The 20,214-nt window shown below is 37.6% G+C and overlaps 1 protein-coding gene across 4 annotated transcripts in view; it reads right to left on the bottom strand.

Annotated features, from left to right (window-relative positions):
• The window catches only part of LOC128027507 (phospholipid-transporting ATPase IA), a 111,613-nt gene that overhangs the window by 53,265 nt on the left and 38,134 nt on the right, over positions 1-20,214 (bottom strand). For 2 of the 4 annotated variants that reach the window (XM_052615186.1, XM_052615187.1), the window contains exons 10-20: positions 19,926-20,037; positions 19,678-19,843; positions 15,309-15,436; positions 14,833-14,910; positions 14,111-14,199; positions 9,605-9,649; positions 5,137-5,209; positions 4,140-4,245; positions 2,253-2,335; positions 432-481; positions 130-199 (exon numbers count right to left, since the gene is read on the bottom strand). In XM_052615186.1, coding sequence (XP_052471146.1) covers positions 130-199; positions 432-481; positions 2,253-2,335; positions 4,140-4,245; positions 5,137-5,209; positions 9,605-9,649; positions 14,111-14,199; positions 14,833-14,910; positions 15,309-15,436; positions 19,678-19,843; positions 19,926-20,037 — 1,000 coding nt within the window. The remainder of the gene's footprint in view (positions 1-129; positions 200-431; positions 482-2,252; positions 2,336-4,139; positions 4,246-5,136; positions 5,210-9,604; positions 9,650-14,110; positions 14,200-14,832; positions 14,911-15,308; positions 15,437-19,677; positions 19,844-19,925; positions 20,038-20,214) is intronic. The other 2 variants (XM_052615189.1, XM_052615188.1) reach the window with 1 other exon arrangement.

Here is a 20,214-nt window from a genome sequence, read left to right as displayed (position 1 = left end):
ATAAGATTACTTAACTACCAAAATAACGCACAAAGGCAGCATGCTTTTCCCTTGTTCACAAAAGAAAACACTGGATTTGGTTGCAAGCGCCTGATGGCTCTGTTTCCATAGCAACAGACAGATACTCACAGCTCCTTTGCAATAAAGGCGGATCTTTCCTGATGGAGTGCGCATGATGGCTGACATCCTCTTCCTGTTGCTGTTGGGTGGGGGAAGGGGAACACAGAATAACACCATCACCACTACTATAATCACTGACATCATCATCATCATCACTAAGAGTAAATGGTGCTGAAATACAGCAAAACCATCATGTTGTTTTTTGTTTTAGTTTTCTCTCCAGCAAAACGAAAGGGTACAGCTGAACAAATGACAATGAGAATGGAAATAAAAACATGAAATAAATATCTACTTGTGCTGCAATAATTTACCTTGTGAATTCCAAAATGTGCAGCAATTCATATTTCTCCTCCTTTCCACACTGTAAGAAAAAGATTTCACTATATTATAATAGATGTTTTACCATTGTATTTTCTTTACATTTACAGATAGCTTACAGGAAGCATATACAAACATTACATGTACAAATGAATAATTTAATACTAATAAATAATAAATGTCCAGAGAAACAATTTATTTCTGATTGGCACTGATTTTGTTGCATCATACATTTTTGGAATAAAATGACTTGTCACTGAAATCTTGTCGTGTTTGGTTATGACACATTACTGGTGCATAGTCTGAGATCTCTCTACCATTCTCTTAGCTTATTGTGAAAGACTGAACATTTAAACTTTTAATTGCCTATTTTTTGGCCTCTGTGACTTTTAGACGCAAGCATGATGATGAGGGGAATGGTGGGAGTTGTCTTGCACTGAAGGGCCAAAATTAGAGTGTGTTACAGGCCGGGGAGCACAAGACTCACTCTCTTCCCCTGGCGCTGCCATCAGATTAACCAATTATAGCTGCAAAGTGTGACTCCTTGCTCCCAGGTCTCAGAAAACAGCAGCGCTTTCTGTATCACTAATTAAATTTTCTCTAATCTTCACTCAGCAAGTTTCTATTAAGAGCTCTGTCCAGATATCTGCATCACATCGGCCGGATCTCTCACTATCCCCTCCAGTGCTGCAAAATGTCTCACTTTTTTTTCTTTGCAACTACAGAAAAAGTGAGAAACAGAGGGGTGGGGGCGAAGTACTGCATGAAACTGCATCAAACCCAGCTTTTCGCCATTGAGATGTTGTGTAGGGTGTGGAAATCACATCCGATAATACTGTGAAACACAGCCTGAAAACTCTATAGAGCATCTCTCCTAATTGAAGCATTGATTTTAAACAAAAAGAACCCGAAGACAAGCTAAGCTTTAATGATACAGTACAGCAGTTTCCGGCATAATTCTATTTGTGCAGTTGTCCTAAATACATATTAAAACTCTTTTGTGATAACTTCAAGTTCCATAAGTATCCAGTAAGTAGGTCAGCTAATAATTTAATTTAACTCTGTTAATTAACTGTTAATTAGATTCAATCCAGTCTGCAAACTCACAACTTGGCTAAAATATAATTTACAATCACCTCATTTTTAATCTAAAACAACTTTTATTAATTCTAATGAATGTTAATTAACCATTAAATTATTATTATTTTATTTAAGTCTGTAATAGCAAATCTTTTTTCAGCAACTATTACTTGAATTAAGTTCTATTTTTTCAACTTTAACCTAATTAATAACCAATTTTTCAGGATTTTTCAGTTAAAAAGAACAGAATTTATTTGAAGTATACATTTGTAGCAATGTAAAAATCTTTACAGTTTCTTTTGATCAATTTAACGCATCCCGGCTGAATAAAAGTATTAATTTCTAGAAATGAATGAATAAAACCTTTTTGAGCGGTAATGAACATCTTTAAAATTTGAACAGTTAACACAACTGATGTATTTTGCTGAAGATTCAGTAGTGTCACTGCCGACCAGCAGTGCAGATAATACTATTGCTGATCGTCAAAGGCTTATCTGATTAAGAAAGGAAGAATGCTCGCTATTCATTGACTCGGTATACAATATTAAGTTGCCACAGGCCCGTGGTGCCTTCATTTTTATCATACATTATAATAAGGATCTGTTCAAAGTCTGTCCAAATTGCCTGTAATAGTTCTCCAGAGTGTAAAGTGTGAGTGAGCTATGTAGCATGACAGAGGGTAAGTCATGTTCCCAGTGCAACTCATCATCTATTCCCAGGACGTCTCTACTTACCGACTCCATAATAACACAGTCTGGAGTTCTCCCAGAAAACACGAAACCCAGGTTTTGTGCCGCCCGAACCAGAGCGCCTTCATCTGTAGAACAAGACAGCATGTGTTCGGGGCAGGTGGTGATTAAGTTGCATTGGATAAAAGCATCTGGTGTATGACTACTTGTTCACAACAGTTATGGCGCTTTTCCACTGCGTGATATGACTCTGCTCGGTACGGTTCAAGCCACCTTTCCACTAGTCTCAGCCTCAAATGTCATGCTCACAGACCGCTGGCTAAACGTCTGATGCATATGGGACACAATTGTGAAAACACTTCAGAAGTGTCGAAGTCATCATGCATTGGTAGAATTCTACAGAGATGCATGAGTCGTGTTCTTAAATATTCTGCCTGGAAACAAAGATAAGTATGTTATAGTACTAAATTAGTTTTAATCATTTAAGCACCACTGCATCTTGTCTCTATTGGTAACATGCATGATTTGCGTCGATTCAGGTGACGTCGCAGGTAGCGGAGAGTGCAAGTGGCGATTGCAAGTGACTTTTTAGTTTATTTGTCTTCACCACCGGGCTACAGTTGTGAGATTTAATCGAAAAGTGATCAATGCATAGAAAAAAATAAAAAAAGACTGCAAGTGATGTCACTAGTGGAAGCGCAAGTGTCTGAGAGTGCAAGTCTGCAGCCAGACCTTCTTGAAAAAAAACTACCAGGAACCATGTACTGTACCCAGTGGAAACCGAACCGTTCCGTAGACAAACATTTTGAGTAGACTACTACCTTTTTTCCTCCAATCGGTCTCTACAATCATCACTTATCACAGTACGCTGCCTTTAGCCTTTCATCTATCTCAAACACAGGTCTTGGTAATATTCAATGCACTGCTGCGCTGATGTGAAATTAAAATGAGTCACATAAACCCATCTCGCTAAGTCTCAAAGCCAGGGATAACTTCTGACAAATGCTAAAAAGATCAATTATGCATAAACATGAAGTGTCAAATGCAAAGCAGCAGAGAGTGAACCAGCATTAATGAACTCATCTGTTTCATCATCTGCATTATATTCACTTTCATGAATGTCCTACACAAACAAATTGCACCGTAAATGTGGTGAGGCAATCTGATTAAATGTATTCAAACAGCTCGATGACACTGCTCTCAGTCTCCGCTCAACACTGATGTCTGCAAGAGATTCAGAACCATTACAATCAGAAACAGGAAATGAAGTGCATGCTGTGGCTTTCCTGTTCACTTCCTGTGTCCTATTTTCAACCTCTTACAGCTGCCTATCTTGTCAGAGAGCCTGCTTACATAGCATCTATTGAATACATGCACTACCATTCAAAAGTTTTGGGTTGGTAAGATTTTTTTTAATGCTGTTGAAAGCTGAAAGTCTTGTATGCATTATTTGATCCAAAATACAGTAAAACAGTAATGCTGTAAGAAAAAAAGAGTGTATTTTAATATGTAATTCATTCCTGTCATTGCCATTTTGTATAGTAGTAGTTATTTATTTTTACTGCCTTGTCACCATCTAAGGTTTTCTTCATGGGAAAAACTTGGGAGTTGGGATAATACAGGAGTTAAATCAACACAAAATAAAAACCAAACAAACACAAAAAAACAGCAATTATAATTACACAAGATTTTCTAAATTAACATATAAAAAAACTAAAATCTTTTCTGGTTACATCTTACTAAACAAGTCCCTGAGTGATCGTTGAGAAAACTTCCCGTAAAATGTCTTTACTGTCCTTTTTTATCAATTTAATGCATCCTGGCTGAATAAAAGTAGTAATTTGATTAGTACAAAGTAAAGATTGTTGAACGGTTGTGTATTGTTAAGGGCTGTCAGTTAATGTGAACCATTTGTTCAGCAGTCTGACTGACCTGGCGATGCAGCCTGGTAGGTGATGATGTTGTCGATGCGTTCAGGGACGGCCGTGTGACAGATAGCCATCATGGTCATGAACTCCTGGATGACCGAAGCAGTGGGCTGTGTAGGAAAAAACAAAATCAAGACAAAGAATAAAAAGAATAAAATACACTCAAACTCCACTTACATTTTTGCACAAAAGTTTGTGCTACAGACTTGAATGACACCTCAAATCATGCAATTTGTTGAGATGTCTGTGATGATTTTTCTAACTAGTAATTTTCACCCTGGCAGCCTAAAAGAAACAATCTCAGTCTTACACTGAAGAATGGATCCAAGCTATATCTAGGAACAAGAATATCAGAAACAGCACCTAAACACCTTAGCAACTGTGTAGCAGCTTGTTTAAAGCCACCCACAATATCCAAGCATCATGTTGAGTTTTATTGAATGGGATTTCAAACTACATATGAATATAGCTTGAAATGAATTAGCAAAAATTGGATTTCATGTACTTAATTGACATTCAGACTAAATATGATCGGATTTCAATTGGATTTGGACTGACTGCCTGAACGAGGCTAAAGTGACAGAGATACTAAAGCATTCAGTTGAGGTTCTCGGACTAACCCCGGTCAATGCTTGTGACTGACGACCACAAATGCTTGATTGATTTCACTGGGCTGAAAGATCCCTTGCAGATCCCCCTTCTCAATCAATAAAACACATGCATACAAACCAACAATGTTCATATAAATATCTTACTCTTGAGTAGCTGCATATGGGTCTAATTCTTATATAAAAAATAGGTAAAAGTCTCATGTCATTACAGAGTAAGTATTGTGACTGTACACCATTCATAAACAGCCAAGTGGGCAGAACAGAGCTAATATGATCCCCAAAAACTGTGGTTAGATGGGAGGTGTGAACGTGTGGATATCAGGACCTGTGTGTAAATTCTCAGGCTGGCTGGGCATGACTGAGCAGATATGATGCCATTACTGTACTTACATGATTACTTTGGAGGTTTTCCAGTAAGCTAGGGTCATTAAATCCAGCTTCCTCTGTAGACTGAGAGCTGTGACTGCATACAGACAGAGAGATATGAAGGAAGACAGATAAATACACAAACAGGTACTCTCATTTAGAAACAAAAAGGACATTTTTTCTCTCTTTACTGAAAAGTAAAATTCTCCATCGTTATTTAACTGCTAAGCGTCAGTCTGTTTGTTAGCACATGAAGTGCCATTTACACATTTGAGCCCTAGGGGATCTACAATGACACTGCAGGGGGTCTGTCATTGTTCGATTTCAATCAAGTTTTTGCATTAAACCAAATTACTTTCATGAGTTAATGTTGACAAAAGATTTCAATTTTCAATGCATGTACATTTTAATTAAGCATAGCAAATAATGATTATTTATTATTTATTAACATTTATTATAACTGAATTGCAATTCAAGCATCAAACTACAGCTGGTGCATAACATTCATAAAATGGCAACGCCAGTTATTTTCATAATTAAGAAAGCAATGTGCTGCCATTAATCAAACCTCACACAAAGAAACCACAAGAGGTGCTTTTAAATATTAACATTACGAAAAAGAGAAGAGAAGCTGGAGTGTTTCAAGCATGTATTAACTACAATTAAAATGTAATGTTCCAGTAGGACCTGACTAAGAAAATAATGATTTTTTATTTATGATGGATTTGCAGTTTCAGCATCATTAGAAATTAGAATAAATTACATACATTCATAAAAAATAATAATAATACTTTGTATTATATTTATATTACATTTTTTAAAAATGGCAAGGTAAATTCTTTTCATAATTAGGGGAACAATGTTTTCCTGTGAAAACAACCTAATGCATAGGAACCATAAAAAGGTGATTAAAAAGCTATCACCAATATTAATAATATGCAAAAGATCCCCTTCATCAGGGAAAGCTCTCCAATGCAACACATTAATATTAATTCCCTCACGTGCCTTGCTCCATACCTTTGACCCGAAGCACGCTGAATCCCACTTCAACAGTACCACCACATTATCAGACACTCTTGCATTAAAAATAAAAACAATCTCCTCTTACTATTCATGAAGCATCACTTTAGAGTAGATACAAACATCATGCGACCGCCCATTGACACTTCCACCAGTAGAGAGGTTCACTGAATTTACACCTTGCAGACTATAGCATTTTTTAGGAAAAATATTGATTAGCAGGTCTGTGATATACAGGCCATTCAACGGCTCAATAGTGGACGCATCTGTGGTCCTATGCTGAACACGACATTTTTAAAGAACCAATTTACATATCTAAAAGTGCTGTACAAGCCTGTGTGGAAAACACTTGATCAGAGCAGAGCATCTCACTGCAGCAGCAATCTCAGAAATCAGCACCATATAAATCTGACAAAGACGAGGTTAGGACAGATTTTCAGCTTCTGGCAAGAGAGTCTGGGGGGAAAATGTCATGGTTTCGTCACAGCATTGTTCACCTCAACAATGCATTTTAACAAACATGTCGTAGCTTATTCAAACGGTGGTTGGTGAGATTCATCTCTGAGACTGAGGGTCTCATGTAGAGATAAGGACCAAAATCACAGACAGGGGGGGAAAGGAGGAGGAGGATGAAATACAAATTCTTCACACTACGAGGAGCGCATAATGAAACCGTACAGACACCAGCAAAATCCAATTTCCCGTCTCTCAGCACCTCACTTCGTGCAGGGATACGTGCAGACATGCTCGTCTCACACACACACACACACACACACACACACACACACACACACACACACACACACACACACACACACAGATTTCTAAACATGTTGAAATGCACTGGTCAAACATTAGTTTGAATGTGCAACAAGCAGAAAACGAAGCTTCTGAACATAAAGCAGCGCATCATGCAACATGGACACTCAGATCACTGCAATCCTGTGCTTTCAGCAGATGCTAGGTTGCATATACACACAGACATAAAATAATACAGTACATTTACCAAATATCATCAATCAATAAATAAATGAACATGTTTATAGCCTTTAATTTTAAAACTGTTGAAATATTATGATGACCGGTAGTAACAGGTATTAAAACTGGCTATTTTCAGAATTTTTATTTTTATTTTTTTTGTTAAGAAATTATTCAAAAAGGATGCATTGAACTTATCAAAAGTGACCATAAAGACATCAGTAATGTCACAAATGATTTCGATTTCAAATTAATGCTATTATTTGGAGAAAATTCAGCTTTGCCATCACAGGAATAAACTGCATTTTAAAATGCATTAAAAACAGTTATTTTAAATTGTAATATTTCACAATATTTTGATTGTATTTTGATCAAATAAATGCAGCCTTGGTTTGCATAAGTGATTTCATTCAAAAAATTCTTACTGACTTCAAACTGAATAAACTGCAAACAATAATTAGTAACTAGCTGCAATTTTTAACTTCTTTACTCATTATTATTATTATTATTTTTGATCTGATCTGAATTTCTGATTCTGAACAGGTAAGTGTTTTAAAACTAATAGTATGGGAGAAAAAAAAAGTATTTTCAAGATACCTCTGGCTGAATTAAACATGCAAGTAATAAGTAATGAGCTCATGTGACAAGGAGGTTGTTAACTGCATAATGCATATTGCTTCACGTGCTATTTATAGAAACAGTAAGCAGTATTCAGAGTTTACTGCACAGTAAGCAGCAAGCTAGTATTCCTTTCTGAACACAGCCTGTTATTGGTGTAAACATTCATTTACTGTAGTTATCGGACCTTGATGGCCTGATTTTGTTCATTCATTCATATCCCTTTCGCAAACAGCAGAGGCAAATGAAGTTACAATCCTGTCCAGAGGACCCGATGCTCTAAGCTCAGACAAAGACATCAACCGCATATATTTTTCAGTGCAATAGTTGATGATATTTTTAAAAAGCTTTTAGAAGTTTTCATATCTCGCCATAACAGGCAACCCAGTCCTTCCAGGAATCATTATGCAGGCTTTAATTCTAGCTTGACGCATGCAACTTTTGCCTACACTCAAAAAAATAATGTTTCAATTAAAACTGCAGTTTGCAATTCATTTAAATTTGCAAAACCGAAGTTTACTTGAACCATTTGCATTGAGACTGCCCCCCCCCCCACACATAATTTCTTGCACTTAACATAACATTCATATACTATTCACTAGTAGTCAAAGGGAGGGTTAGCACAAACATTTTTTATTTTTGTCAAGTGTCCATATAATGACAGTCAATGAGGTCCAGAAGTCATACAGGTTTGGAAAGACAAAGGTTAAAATGTTCATTTTGGGTGAACTATGTCTTTGACTGAAAGCGATTTCTTTCACATGCATAATTTTATTGAGATTTTACTATCAATATCAAATGGGCTTACTAAATATATTAGAGGTATGAAGATACTCGATCTACTGGACACCAAAGGAATCCCTGCTCCTCTAAAGACACCAGAGATCTCTAGAAAGCCCCTCTTCACACTGCAATTTGAGAACATGTTTCTGCTCATGGGATCACAATGCTAATTTAAGCTATTAATGCTAAAATGTAAATAATTCACATTTAGCAATGCAGTAAATGAGAATTTGTCTTTGTGTCTATTATATTGTCCCCTTTTTTGCACTTATGTAAAATATACATATATATTTCGTATTTCTGCTTATTTGGGGTGAAATTAGATCCAGACTGGATACCAGTAAGAGTTCCTACTTCTCATATGCTCTGGGGAGAACATCTCCGCTGCTCTGAGAAATATTTCAGTAGTATCCAAGTGGGAAGTTACATTTTTAAGTTGGTGCTCCATTCATATTTTATCAGCGTTGTCTAAAATTAATGTGTCTTGAGTTTGGCTGTTCTAGTTACAAATTAAAGTGTGTCATGACATGGCATAGATGGTGTTGTAACCTAATGGTTCAGGATCTTGGCTGCTCACAGGTTATAAATTCAATCCCCTGCAACACTGACTCAGGAGTTGGAGACTGATCACAAATCTCCTTGAATTATCAGTGTCCTTTAATTAGATCTTTATCTACAGGTTACACAGGGGAATTTGCCCAGCAACTAATAGCAGATAGAAATCTGAAAAAGCTTGCTAAATAACATAAAATTACTTTAATATACAGTAAACGAGGTGGTGCTGAGAAATCCAAGAGAATCTGGCCTCACTCTACAACAGAAAATACCTGAAGCTCTTTATACCATACAGCCCAAAACAACAGATTAATCAGATTCAATCGAACAAGCACAGCACAGAAGACAACAGTTATTCACTAATTCACATTCAACATTCATCTGCTTCACACCAGTTTAGTGTCACACCGTGCTGACAAAGTCTACTAAACACAACCACATCACAAGAAAAGGGCTCAAACCACATTTCTCACAAGGCGTCATGGCAAAATCACATCACAGAAGCATAAAACAAATAGCCAATGGTGTCGGTCCTTACCAGTCTTCCTCCGCAAAACTACCATCCTCAACTTCAGCTGCATGACTGTTGGATGGAGTGAAGAGTTACAGACAGAACAGAACAGAAATGACCATGTTTACCCTGCATTTCTGCCAGTGCAGATGGCTCTCAAGAAAATAAGAAAGGGATTTTTGAGTGATGTATGAGTGCCGATCCAAAATAAGACATTTAAAATACATTCCCTGTACGGCAAAACTCTGTGAATATTTATCTGTAGCAATCAACCAAAAATGTAGCAGATTTAATACAACAAATCTCACACATAAACTTGAAGGGTAAGGGAGTATGACTGGCAAAGCACAAATCCAAGTTAAGACATTTAATCAGGTGAATGCTGGAACAGCTACATTATTGTCTAGCCAATATAAAGACTAGTGAGAGAAGCCAGTGCTAGTAAAGGGGAAGAGAATGAACTGCTGGCTGCTAAACTGTGTCTGCTGGGATATGGAAACACAGCAACCGCTGTAGGCTCGACAGCAGCAAATTATTCTCGCGTTTCTCTCTGGTCAACAGATTTGGGCGTTGAGGGCTTAGTTAATTGTAAAATGAGTGGACACTGGCCTGATCGAGTGTTTAAGGACCAGACAGTGGTGAGGAAAGGAGCAAAATAAGCAATGTGTTTACTATGACACAAAGGGAGAATAGCACCCTAGGAAAATAAAAAAACAGTAAATGAAGTTGGGTGTATTGTACGAATCATTCTGAAAAAGTAATGTGCAAGTGAAACTAACAAATGAGTGCCATGTGTCTAATGGTTACCATTAAATGGGCCACTAATGGGGATCCTAATAAAACAATAAAGCAACAATAAAACAATAATGGTATTATTTGTGCCAACCACAGTATCATGGTTTGTGAACATGTACAATATAAAGTTATTCTTTGAATTCCCCTTTGCATGAAATACCACGAAAATACCATGGTACATGACTGTGGAAATGATCAAAAAACATTAGCATTGACCCTATTGCGTCATGCTTTATGTATCATATTTCAAACCTAAATTATGACTTGAGAAAAGCTATAAAAACAAAAAGGCAGGTTGACTGGCCATGCAAATATCTGACTCTGTACCATCAGCCTCAGGGGGAAGAGAATTGTTTAGCACGCTGAAACAGAAGACCTGCATTATAGCAGGGGGGAACAGTGCATTTACGCTAATATAGGCCAACACAAGTCCTGCAGGTATTAGACTCAACGACTTCTTCACCATCCAAACAAAAGAGATTTCTGCAGACGGGTGGTACTTGGCCTTTTAAAACAAACATGCTTTAAATCCGACAAATGCTAGCTGTGTCAGGCCATTTGGGTTGTTACTGAGAAAAACAGCTTTGACTAGAGAAATAAAAAGAAGATACTGTAGATGCAGTAGGGTTCCTGAGAGACTTGCATAAAAGGATCCTGCAGAACTGCACTACCTCAGCTCACTTCAAAGAGACACTCTCAAAAGTTTATTTAAAAAGTAGGTGCAGCCTAGTTGGTAAAGATCATGGCTGTTCATGTTGCAGAGTTGGTATCACGACCACACCCAAAATAGACCTCGAGGCCTAGATCCAGCTCCTTGAGTCAAACAACACACACGCACGCACACGCACGCACACACAGACACACACACGCACGCGCACACACACACACACACACACACACACACTTCTCAATCAGTCTATTCTTCTCAAACATCAGTGTACGGTCCTCCACAAGCTATCAGAATTTGATCCAACACTTTAGCCATTTAAATGAATGCAATAGCACCAAATTGCATATCTTTTGCTCTGTTCCATAAATCTGAAAACTGCTTTTCATGACTATGACGTTCATACTCCATATTATATCATGCTTTTTTTTTATAATAATAAAAAAGTGTTTGATAATTGCAATTCAGTAGTATCATCTTAAGCAATAGTCTTACGAAATATACTGTACATACAATTCTTCATAAGAAATTTGACAATATGGAATCGTTGGAATAACCTAACCTAAGTAGATAATATTTATCACATTAATTAGTTGCTGTACCATGTACACAGATGAGACCACATCTAACCCCTGAGATATTTGAGGGTGGGATGAGTAAAGCTGGATATTTACACACAAAAATGTACTAAAAAGCAACAAAAGTGGTGTAAAGAGCACATTTGCTGCAGCACATTACCATCTTGTTTGTCAATCACCCCAATGCTTCTGCCTGAGACTACACTCTATGTTGGAGACCCTGATGTAGGCTTACAAATAAGCGGAAGAAAATATGAAGATTTGGCAAAGAAAAAGATGTGCAAATTACCATCCATAAAAAAACTGCTCAGCTTTACAAGCTTAACACAGCCATTAAAGTACAAAATTTGTAATACCAAAAGCAAAAGAAATAATACATATCAGATACAATAATTCCTCTAGTGCTGATGGCTGAGGAGCACTTTGTAAAATCTATGTTTTACACAAGACATATGACTATGTCTGAAATAATACTATGAGCATAGAAAACAGTACATGCTTTGACAGAGACACCTACAGGTGCAAAAAGCATTCAAGTCTTTTGTACAGCATTTTTACAGTTAACGAACTAAAACTATTAAAATATTTTTGCTTACTGAAACAAAAGTGAAAAAAATAAAACTCAAATATTAGAAATGTTTCCATAGCACTTAACTGAATTGAAATAAGATTAGGTTGATTAGGATTGAGAAGTGGAAATAAAATTGAAGAAATTGAAGAAATTCAACTCGGAAGTAACACAACTGACAAGGTCTAGTGGAAAGACATCAGCTCGTCTCAGCATTAACACCACAACTCCAGCATGCTACCCTTGCAGCGTGTTGGTTTTTCCAGTCATATAAACATGTCAAGTCAAAAATCAAAGCTATATTCCACATCAAACTCTTCCTTTGGGCTTGCGCCAAGTTTCCCCACTCACTGTAAGAAAAGATGTCACGCTTCAGAAACATCAATGACTTCGTTCAGTGCTACACTCACTCAGGAGAGGAGGAAGGATGCATCAGCAAACAGGACAAAGTTTATTTGAAGCTGATTAAAGACGGCATACATATTCATGAGGTGGAGTACAAGGACTTGCTTCGGAAATATGGGCCAGTTTGCAAGTGTCAAAGAGCCGTGAATATACTTGTGAGAGACTAAACGGGTACCGCGCTGACTTCATCAAGTGATAAGCAGAGGGATTCCTCCTCTGCACGGACAGAAAAGAAATGTCTTCAGGAATGATGGAATGGCACCATGTACAAAACCACCCCAGCTGCTATTTAAAACTAGCCCAATTATGCTTTTTTTTTGGGAAACACTAGCTCGTCTTGTATTTTACTCTGTAGCAAAGGTCAAGTTTGTCTTGACTAACCTGTGAATGCACACCACAGAAGACGACGTATGACTAAAAGAGGAAATAAAACATCAGAGACTGATCTAATATAAAGAATTATAAACATCAAAACTGTTTTCATCACTTCAGCTGGATACTTCTAGGCTGCATGCTCAAACTCTAATGTGGCCTGAGGCAGCTCAAAGTAACCCCCATCCTCACCAAAATAAAACTACTAATTAAACTTTAATGCTATTCTTTTGCTGCCTTGGAAGCACTAGTATTGGAAAGGCAAATCTAGTTCAACATAACTACTTCAATATTTCCAGTGAATGTCTTTTCCTTTAAGTGTCACAGAGGAATTGTCTCTTGAACCTCCTCATCTCAGAAGAGTTTTAATTGCGCTAATAGGATTAATGTTGCTCCTAATGCTGGAGAGCAGATCATTTAGATCCAGCTCTGATATTGCCACCATATGCTTTATTATCTGAATGCAGAACATAAAGAGACGCCATTAAACATGAATGTGAACATCAGGCTGTTTTTTGTGATGGCTGCGTGTCTGTGATAAGATCTGAAGTCTTTGTAAACATCAAATAAGCTCAGTACTGTGGCCTCGACGTGACCTCGTCCAAAGCGCCTCATCGTTCGTAAACTGCTTACCATAAACATCACTGTTGTCAAGAAATCTATCCAGTGAGAAGGGGAAAAACACAGATACGGAAGAGAGCTAAGCCATCTTATACAGTTTCATCTGCCACACGCTGAGCACACTGATGAACATTTCTTCAAAAATACACTCACAGTGTCAGCTGCAGCACAGTGGGAATCTCACCTTTCATTAAACACTTTAGGCTTATGAATTCAACTGTTTCTAATCAAATGTTCTATCTAGTTTTAGAATACACATTTATATATTCATGCTCCATAAAAATGTCCCAAGTTAGACAAATAGGCAACCAGAAATGCAGTGTTTCCAAGCATGTAAAAAAAATAATAAAAAAAAAAAAAAAAAAGAGGAAGAAAACCTGTGAGTCCCCTTCTCTGATATTTATAGAATGTGTCTGGCTGTGCAGGGAAGCATCGAGGCAGCTGCTAACAAGGGAGCTGAGGACAAGACAGCTAGAGCCAGATGTACACTCTACAGATTATGAAAGCATTGTGAAACAGAGCCTTACCCGTAGGCCACGCCTGCAACTGTGCACTTCTTAAACTGCATGACATTGCAGGTCAGGGTGCCCGTCTTGTCTGAAAAGATGTACTTCACCTGGATTAAGGAAAGAGAGAGCAATAAACTAGAATTAATTAGGTAGTTAAATTTAAAGCAAATATTTTCAACCCATTTTACTTCCGTAATGCAACTTATTCTGCGTGAAACAGAATATTCTACACAAACAGGGAAGACTTGATTTAATGCATTAGGAATAAACTAGACTGTGATCAGTGGGCCTTTATTATTATTAATAACTGGCATGAGGATGTATTACACATTTTGAGATCTGCTGCAGATTACATTTAACAGTGTCATTCAAAACGTTTCAAACATTTGTGGTCAATACAAATATCTTTTTGAAAGAAGTCTCTTATGCTGACCAAGACCCTATTTATTTGATGAAAAAAATCAATAACATAAAGGCACTGTTCTATTTTAATATAATTTTAAATCTAATTTTTAAAGCAGCAATTTAAAATCTCAGATGATCCTTCAGAAATCATTATGATTCATTGCTGATTTGGTGCTCAAGAAACATTACTGATTAACAGTATTAAAATGTCAACTGAACAGTAGTATATATATTATGCATAATTGCATGAAATTTGATTTTACAAATATAAATCAAATGTCATTGTTTTTATTTGTTTCATTTTGTTTACTTCTGGATGTGGGGGTAATCAGTACCTGTCCTAACTCCTCATTCAGGTTTGATGTCCGGGCCATAGCTGGTGTGTTGGTGGCTTCATACAGCATGTCAGTGTCCTAAAATACAGCACGTCACCAGGCAGAATTAATATTAACAACCATTTACTATTATTACCTTGCCATCTGGACTCCAAAACATAATTGTACACTTCAAACAACTCTTTTTATACCCCGTTTATCAAAACAAGTGGAATGAAACTCCTGCTCAAAGATCTTGCCATTCGATGGGAATTCACAAATCTCCACTGCATCTAAATGCAGTGTTTGGTTGTTTTAAGTGACCCTGCCCCAAATCCAGTTTTGGCATCTTCAAATGGGTTATTTTGATGAAGATCCACTTTCGTTTGGGCTGTGTAGTTTTCTGGGATGGGCCCTGGAGGTTTAGGCTGTCTGCATTTCAAAGACAGCAGATTCATGACACAAACAGAGCTCTTGGAGCTCAGCCTCACACTCACCCAGTTGATGAAGAAAGCCTGGATGAACTTGATAACCTCTAGAGTCACCAGAAGACTGATGGGAATCAGATTGTTGAAGAGGATGATGAACGTGAGGAAGTTCAGGCCAAAGTTGGCTGCTCCACCATCTGGAAAATTAAAAGCAAAGGGAGGAAGAGGAGAGAGAGGTAGTAAGGTGACAGAAAGTTTTCTGAGCAATGAAAGCCATGATGGGATGGGGGGGATTGGGGAAAAATGATGGAAGGACAATAATGCCACAAACTCATCTGGTCTAATCTGCAATGTTTCCACAATGCTGCACTAGTGTTGTGTGAGCGTTGTGCAAACACTATACTCTAAAGTTACACAGTACAACTCTTCCACCCAATCTCTCCTAGGCCTCTAACCTACAATGTACATTCAATTTTCAGATTAGGTCTCCATTAATCAGTAGCTAAACTGAGACTTGATTCTTTGATGTCATAATGGCAGCTTTGGCAATAGGGGTAAGATTCCAAGCAACACATTATCCCACAATGCACTGGGGGTGGGTGATTATGATTTCCAATCTTAATCAAAAAACAAATTTAACAAAGAGAGCAGCACAAAAAGAAAGAAAAGTGTAATCAATAAAACCAAGACCACAGACACAAGACCGTACACACATAGTGTTAAAGTCAACATGAAACAACATTCACAACCCATTTTACTTTGTGACATATGCCCATGTTTAAAATGATTTTCAAGTAGAGAAATACATTCAATAATACTATGTAATACTAATCAATACAATACTAACTACTAGCAAGATCTTAAAAACAACATCACCTACAACAGTAGTCTTAAACAAAAATACAATTCTAATTTGGATAAATATGGGAGTCCCTGAATTGTATTTTACCCATAGAATAAAATTTTTGGATATTGGTTAACATTAAATACTGATGAAACATTCATAGTAAGAGCAAGATGGGTTCTTTTTGACTTCATGTTGGCTTTAAGGACAAATAAAAAGCTTTACCTGTGGGGAGGGGGGAGGGGGGGGGGGGGGTCCACAGAATGCAATAACTCTCTTTCTGAGCAGTTAGGAGAGGGAGTGATTTTCTCGTAAAGAGTCATGAAACTAGAGAGGACATACAACTGCTATTGGAACTGACTCACGGAGAGAGGAAGAGGATTTGGCTAGTGGTGGGAAATAAGACAATCAGTTTGGATGTTTCAATGTAAAGGAGGGAGACCAGTCTAAAGTACCTTCCCATCAAATGGAGCAGAACAGGGAGATGTGACATTTAGAGACTTTTCAATAATTCAGAAGGTCTGACACATGGTACAAGTAACCAAACAAAACTTGACCATCTCTTGCTTGTTGGTTGAAGGCCTTTCCTGTTTTACGATTTTTGGATGCAAACTACTAAATTCAAGGAAGAACTTATTTCCTGACTACTGAAAAATCATTCTAGTCTTGAAAGTGTAAAACTAAACCCAACAGAGACCAAGTTGGGCATAAAGCAGACCATTTCTCTGCATTTGACCGGCTACAGTAAACAAAGGAAACTTTAATCGCATGTGCTCACACGATATACTGAAGCAGCAGAAGATGCAGCACCATCTCTCTCAGCTACTGCATGTCCAGTGACATCAGTGAAGCAAGGAGTCATGCTGTGGGGTCAGCACTTTTCAAGACCTACTACATGTTATTTCATGGTGGCGTGAATGCATAACAAATGACTGCTGCTCAAGTGCTCTGGAGGCCCACCTGCATACATCCATGTGCGTTTGTTGGGATACTGGGACGGAAGCAGAGTAAAATATCACAGGGATTCAAGGTCAAATTAATTACGTATGATGAAGAATTAATTACTCATCTGCCTGAAGTATGCAACACTCAGACTAATGAGTGGAAGGTGTGTATCTGTCACACTACTAACCCAATCTAGAAACCTTCAAGCTCAGCTATAGCATTGCGTTTACCTCGAGCCTAGGAATGAATCATATGATATCCAGCAAAAAATAAAAATAAAAATAAATCCAAACATGCCCAAAAGGTCAAGAGATCGCTGGTTAGTGTGACTCTGTTAGCTACCTGATGTCAAAACTACACCACCTGGTTGTATAAAGCATTCTTCTCTATTGACAGCCATTCAGAATTCTGTATTCAGACTAATTTAAGTTTTGAAATGTGCTTTATATTAGATCTGCCATTGAAATGAATAAAAATGCTACATTGATACACAAAAAAAAATCTTACTGACCTAAAATTTATGTATGGTAATGCTTTTGAAAGAAATGCCATACTGAAAATAAGTTTTTTTTTTATGTTTTAACATTTTATTTATTCCTGTTATGCGAAGTAGTTTTTTTAAGCAACAACTACTCCAGTCTTCAGTGTCATATGATCCTTTAGAAATAATTTTAATACGCTAATTTGGTGCTCAAGAAACACTTCTTATTATTATCAAAACAGAAAACAGTTTTGCTGCTCTTTTTTGTGTGGAAATGTGATTCTCTTATATGTATTCTTTCATAAATACACTCTCAGAAAAAAAAGGTACAAAAGCTGTCACCTTTTAGGTACTAATATGTTTAAAGGGTTAAGGTAGTTATATGTATCTGTAAGGTACCAATATGGACTCTTTAGGTAGAAAGTGCCTTTTGAAAAGATACTGCCCTAGTGACAGCTTTTGTACATGCTTTTCCTGAGTGTAGAAAGCATTTACTTGAAATAGAAAACTTTTGTGACATTATAAGTTTACTTTAAATGCCTTTCTACCTTTGTAATTACAATTAATCATTTCTTTCCCCCCATTTTTTTTTAATTTTTATTATTAACCCTATTATTAATCATCTTATTATAAATCACTGATTATACCACTGACTGAAAACAGGAAGTCTCTTTGGTTTATAAAGTAAGTATGATCTGCAAAAGCATGTAAACGACAAATCAATGCCACCTCTCCATTTTACAGCTCCACTTGGAGGGCAAATAACAAACATAAAAACAGAGTCTCCCTCCTTTAGAGGAATAATCAATTTCATGATGGATACCTGCTTTATGACCTCATGGCACCCATCCTTGTTAATTCCTTTCCAAATAATTGTGCTGGATATGAATGATTACACATGGAACCCAGAATCCAAGGTGGTGCATCTCAACATTTGACAACATTTTCAATAAACTCTCGGAGCATACCAAGAAGGGAACCATGTAGGCCATAAAACAAGCTGCGATCGATTCGGACACAAACAGCCCCTCCTATTTAAATCAAAAGTAATGATGGTGGTGACACGTTAATCAATTTGCCAGCATCTCCTGCCACAAAATGTAACACATTTTTGCCTCTTGGTGGTGCAGAAAATGTATTATTTTTCTCTTTTTCAATTAACTGCAATGCTCAAGGCATGCAACAGATGTGTTCCCATCACTGCTCATTAAAAATTAAAGGCAGTGTTGCATTTCTTAATATCATACTTTTACAATCCAAACATTAAGCCTATTAGCATGGATTTGCACATCTTCTCCAGAGCTGGGCCTTTTCTGCCTCGTCTGTCAGCACTGGTATAACAAACACAGCTGAACGAGGAGGAAGAGGAGGTGGGTAAGAGGAAATCACGGTTTGAAATCCAGGGTCTTCTGCTTCTGCACAGAAACACGTTTCAAACTCTTGCACTGACAGTGCCCGTGCCTCGTTGCTTATGTCCACGAGTGTTTTTTGGGTCCAAGGCTTCCTGTCATGGCTCATTTGTTAGGCACGCGTGAAAGGACGCTGACGCGGTTGAAGCCGGAGCTTGCAAAGTGTTTAACATGTCACCAAAATAAAGAAAGGGAAGGCACATTTGTGACATCAGGCATTAAGAGTCTATACAGTTTAGAGCTGGAAGGGAAAAACCTATCATTGGACTCCTGGTGTGTGTGCGGTCCTCTGCAATTACCCTCTCAAAGTAGGGCAACCATATAAGTGGCTTCGGTAGCTTAGCAAAAGCTGAGCTTCAGTTAGGGGTTAGTAAGGAGGGGTCATTCACAGATGGCCAAGGGTTTTAAATGGTTGTTACCTGGAGCTGTTAAGAAAACGACAACAACAAAGAAACAAAAAACACAAACCAAACAATGTTAGAAAGGAAGCTGATAACAAAACCAACAAAAAAACTAAACAAAAGAAGTACAGCAGCGTTTGTGATATTCAACCATTTATACATTCACGTGTCTATGCATATTAGAACTAAAAGGAAAAAGTTATCCTTTCCCTTTTTATTGACAAATATTCACATATGCAATGCATATTTGTTTACATAGAGGGAAGACGGAAATTACTGACGATTAAAAAAAAAAATGGAAGCACACAGATGCGCAAGCGGTCTAGCATGACAGAAGGAAAGGGGGACTGGTTCTTACAGTTGAGGTCCATGTACCAGGCGTCATTGCCATACTGGTACTTCCAGATGGTCTGCCCGATGGAGCAGACGAACGAAATGGCCAAGAGACAGCCGAAAAGCACGAGGATCTGGAAGTTGGTGATACGCTCCACATTGGAAAGCTTCAAAGGGGGGGACGTGGAGTTCTGGAGACACAAAACATGACGGTTTCTCAGAATGGAGCTCGATTTGGGATACGTCTGAAGCTGACTGAAGCAGACAAATGACCTGCATGAGTTTGGTGTCGTGTCCTGTGTAGACCACGATACCGTGGATCCACTGGGTGTTCCTGAGTTGTGCTCCTCTCAGCAAGATCTGATCAGGGCCGAGTGGTACAGTGCTAAATATGGAGCCAACACAACAATTGATGTGATTTGAACATTTTAAACAATAAATACCACTTTATAGCATAAGAGCAGGAGAATGTTATTTTAGATATAGATAACTGCATAGGAGGTTTAATGAAAACACAACAAATTTGACATTTTATAAAGTATAGATTTGTTCCTTCCAAAAT

This window comes from Carassius gibelio, chromosome A14 (assembly GCF_023724105.1).
Source record: "Carassius gibelio isolate Cgi1373 ecotype wild population from Czech Republic chromosome A14, carGib1.2-hapl.c, whole genome shotgun sequence".
Classification (NCBI taxonomy): domain Eukaryota; kingdom Metazoa; phylum Chordata; class Actinopteri; order Cypriniformes; family Cyprinidae; genus Carassius; species Carassius gibelio.
The sequence above is the reverse complement of the archived record's forward strand: the minus strand, read 5'-3'. Positions and strand labels throughout refer to the sequence as shown.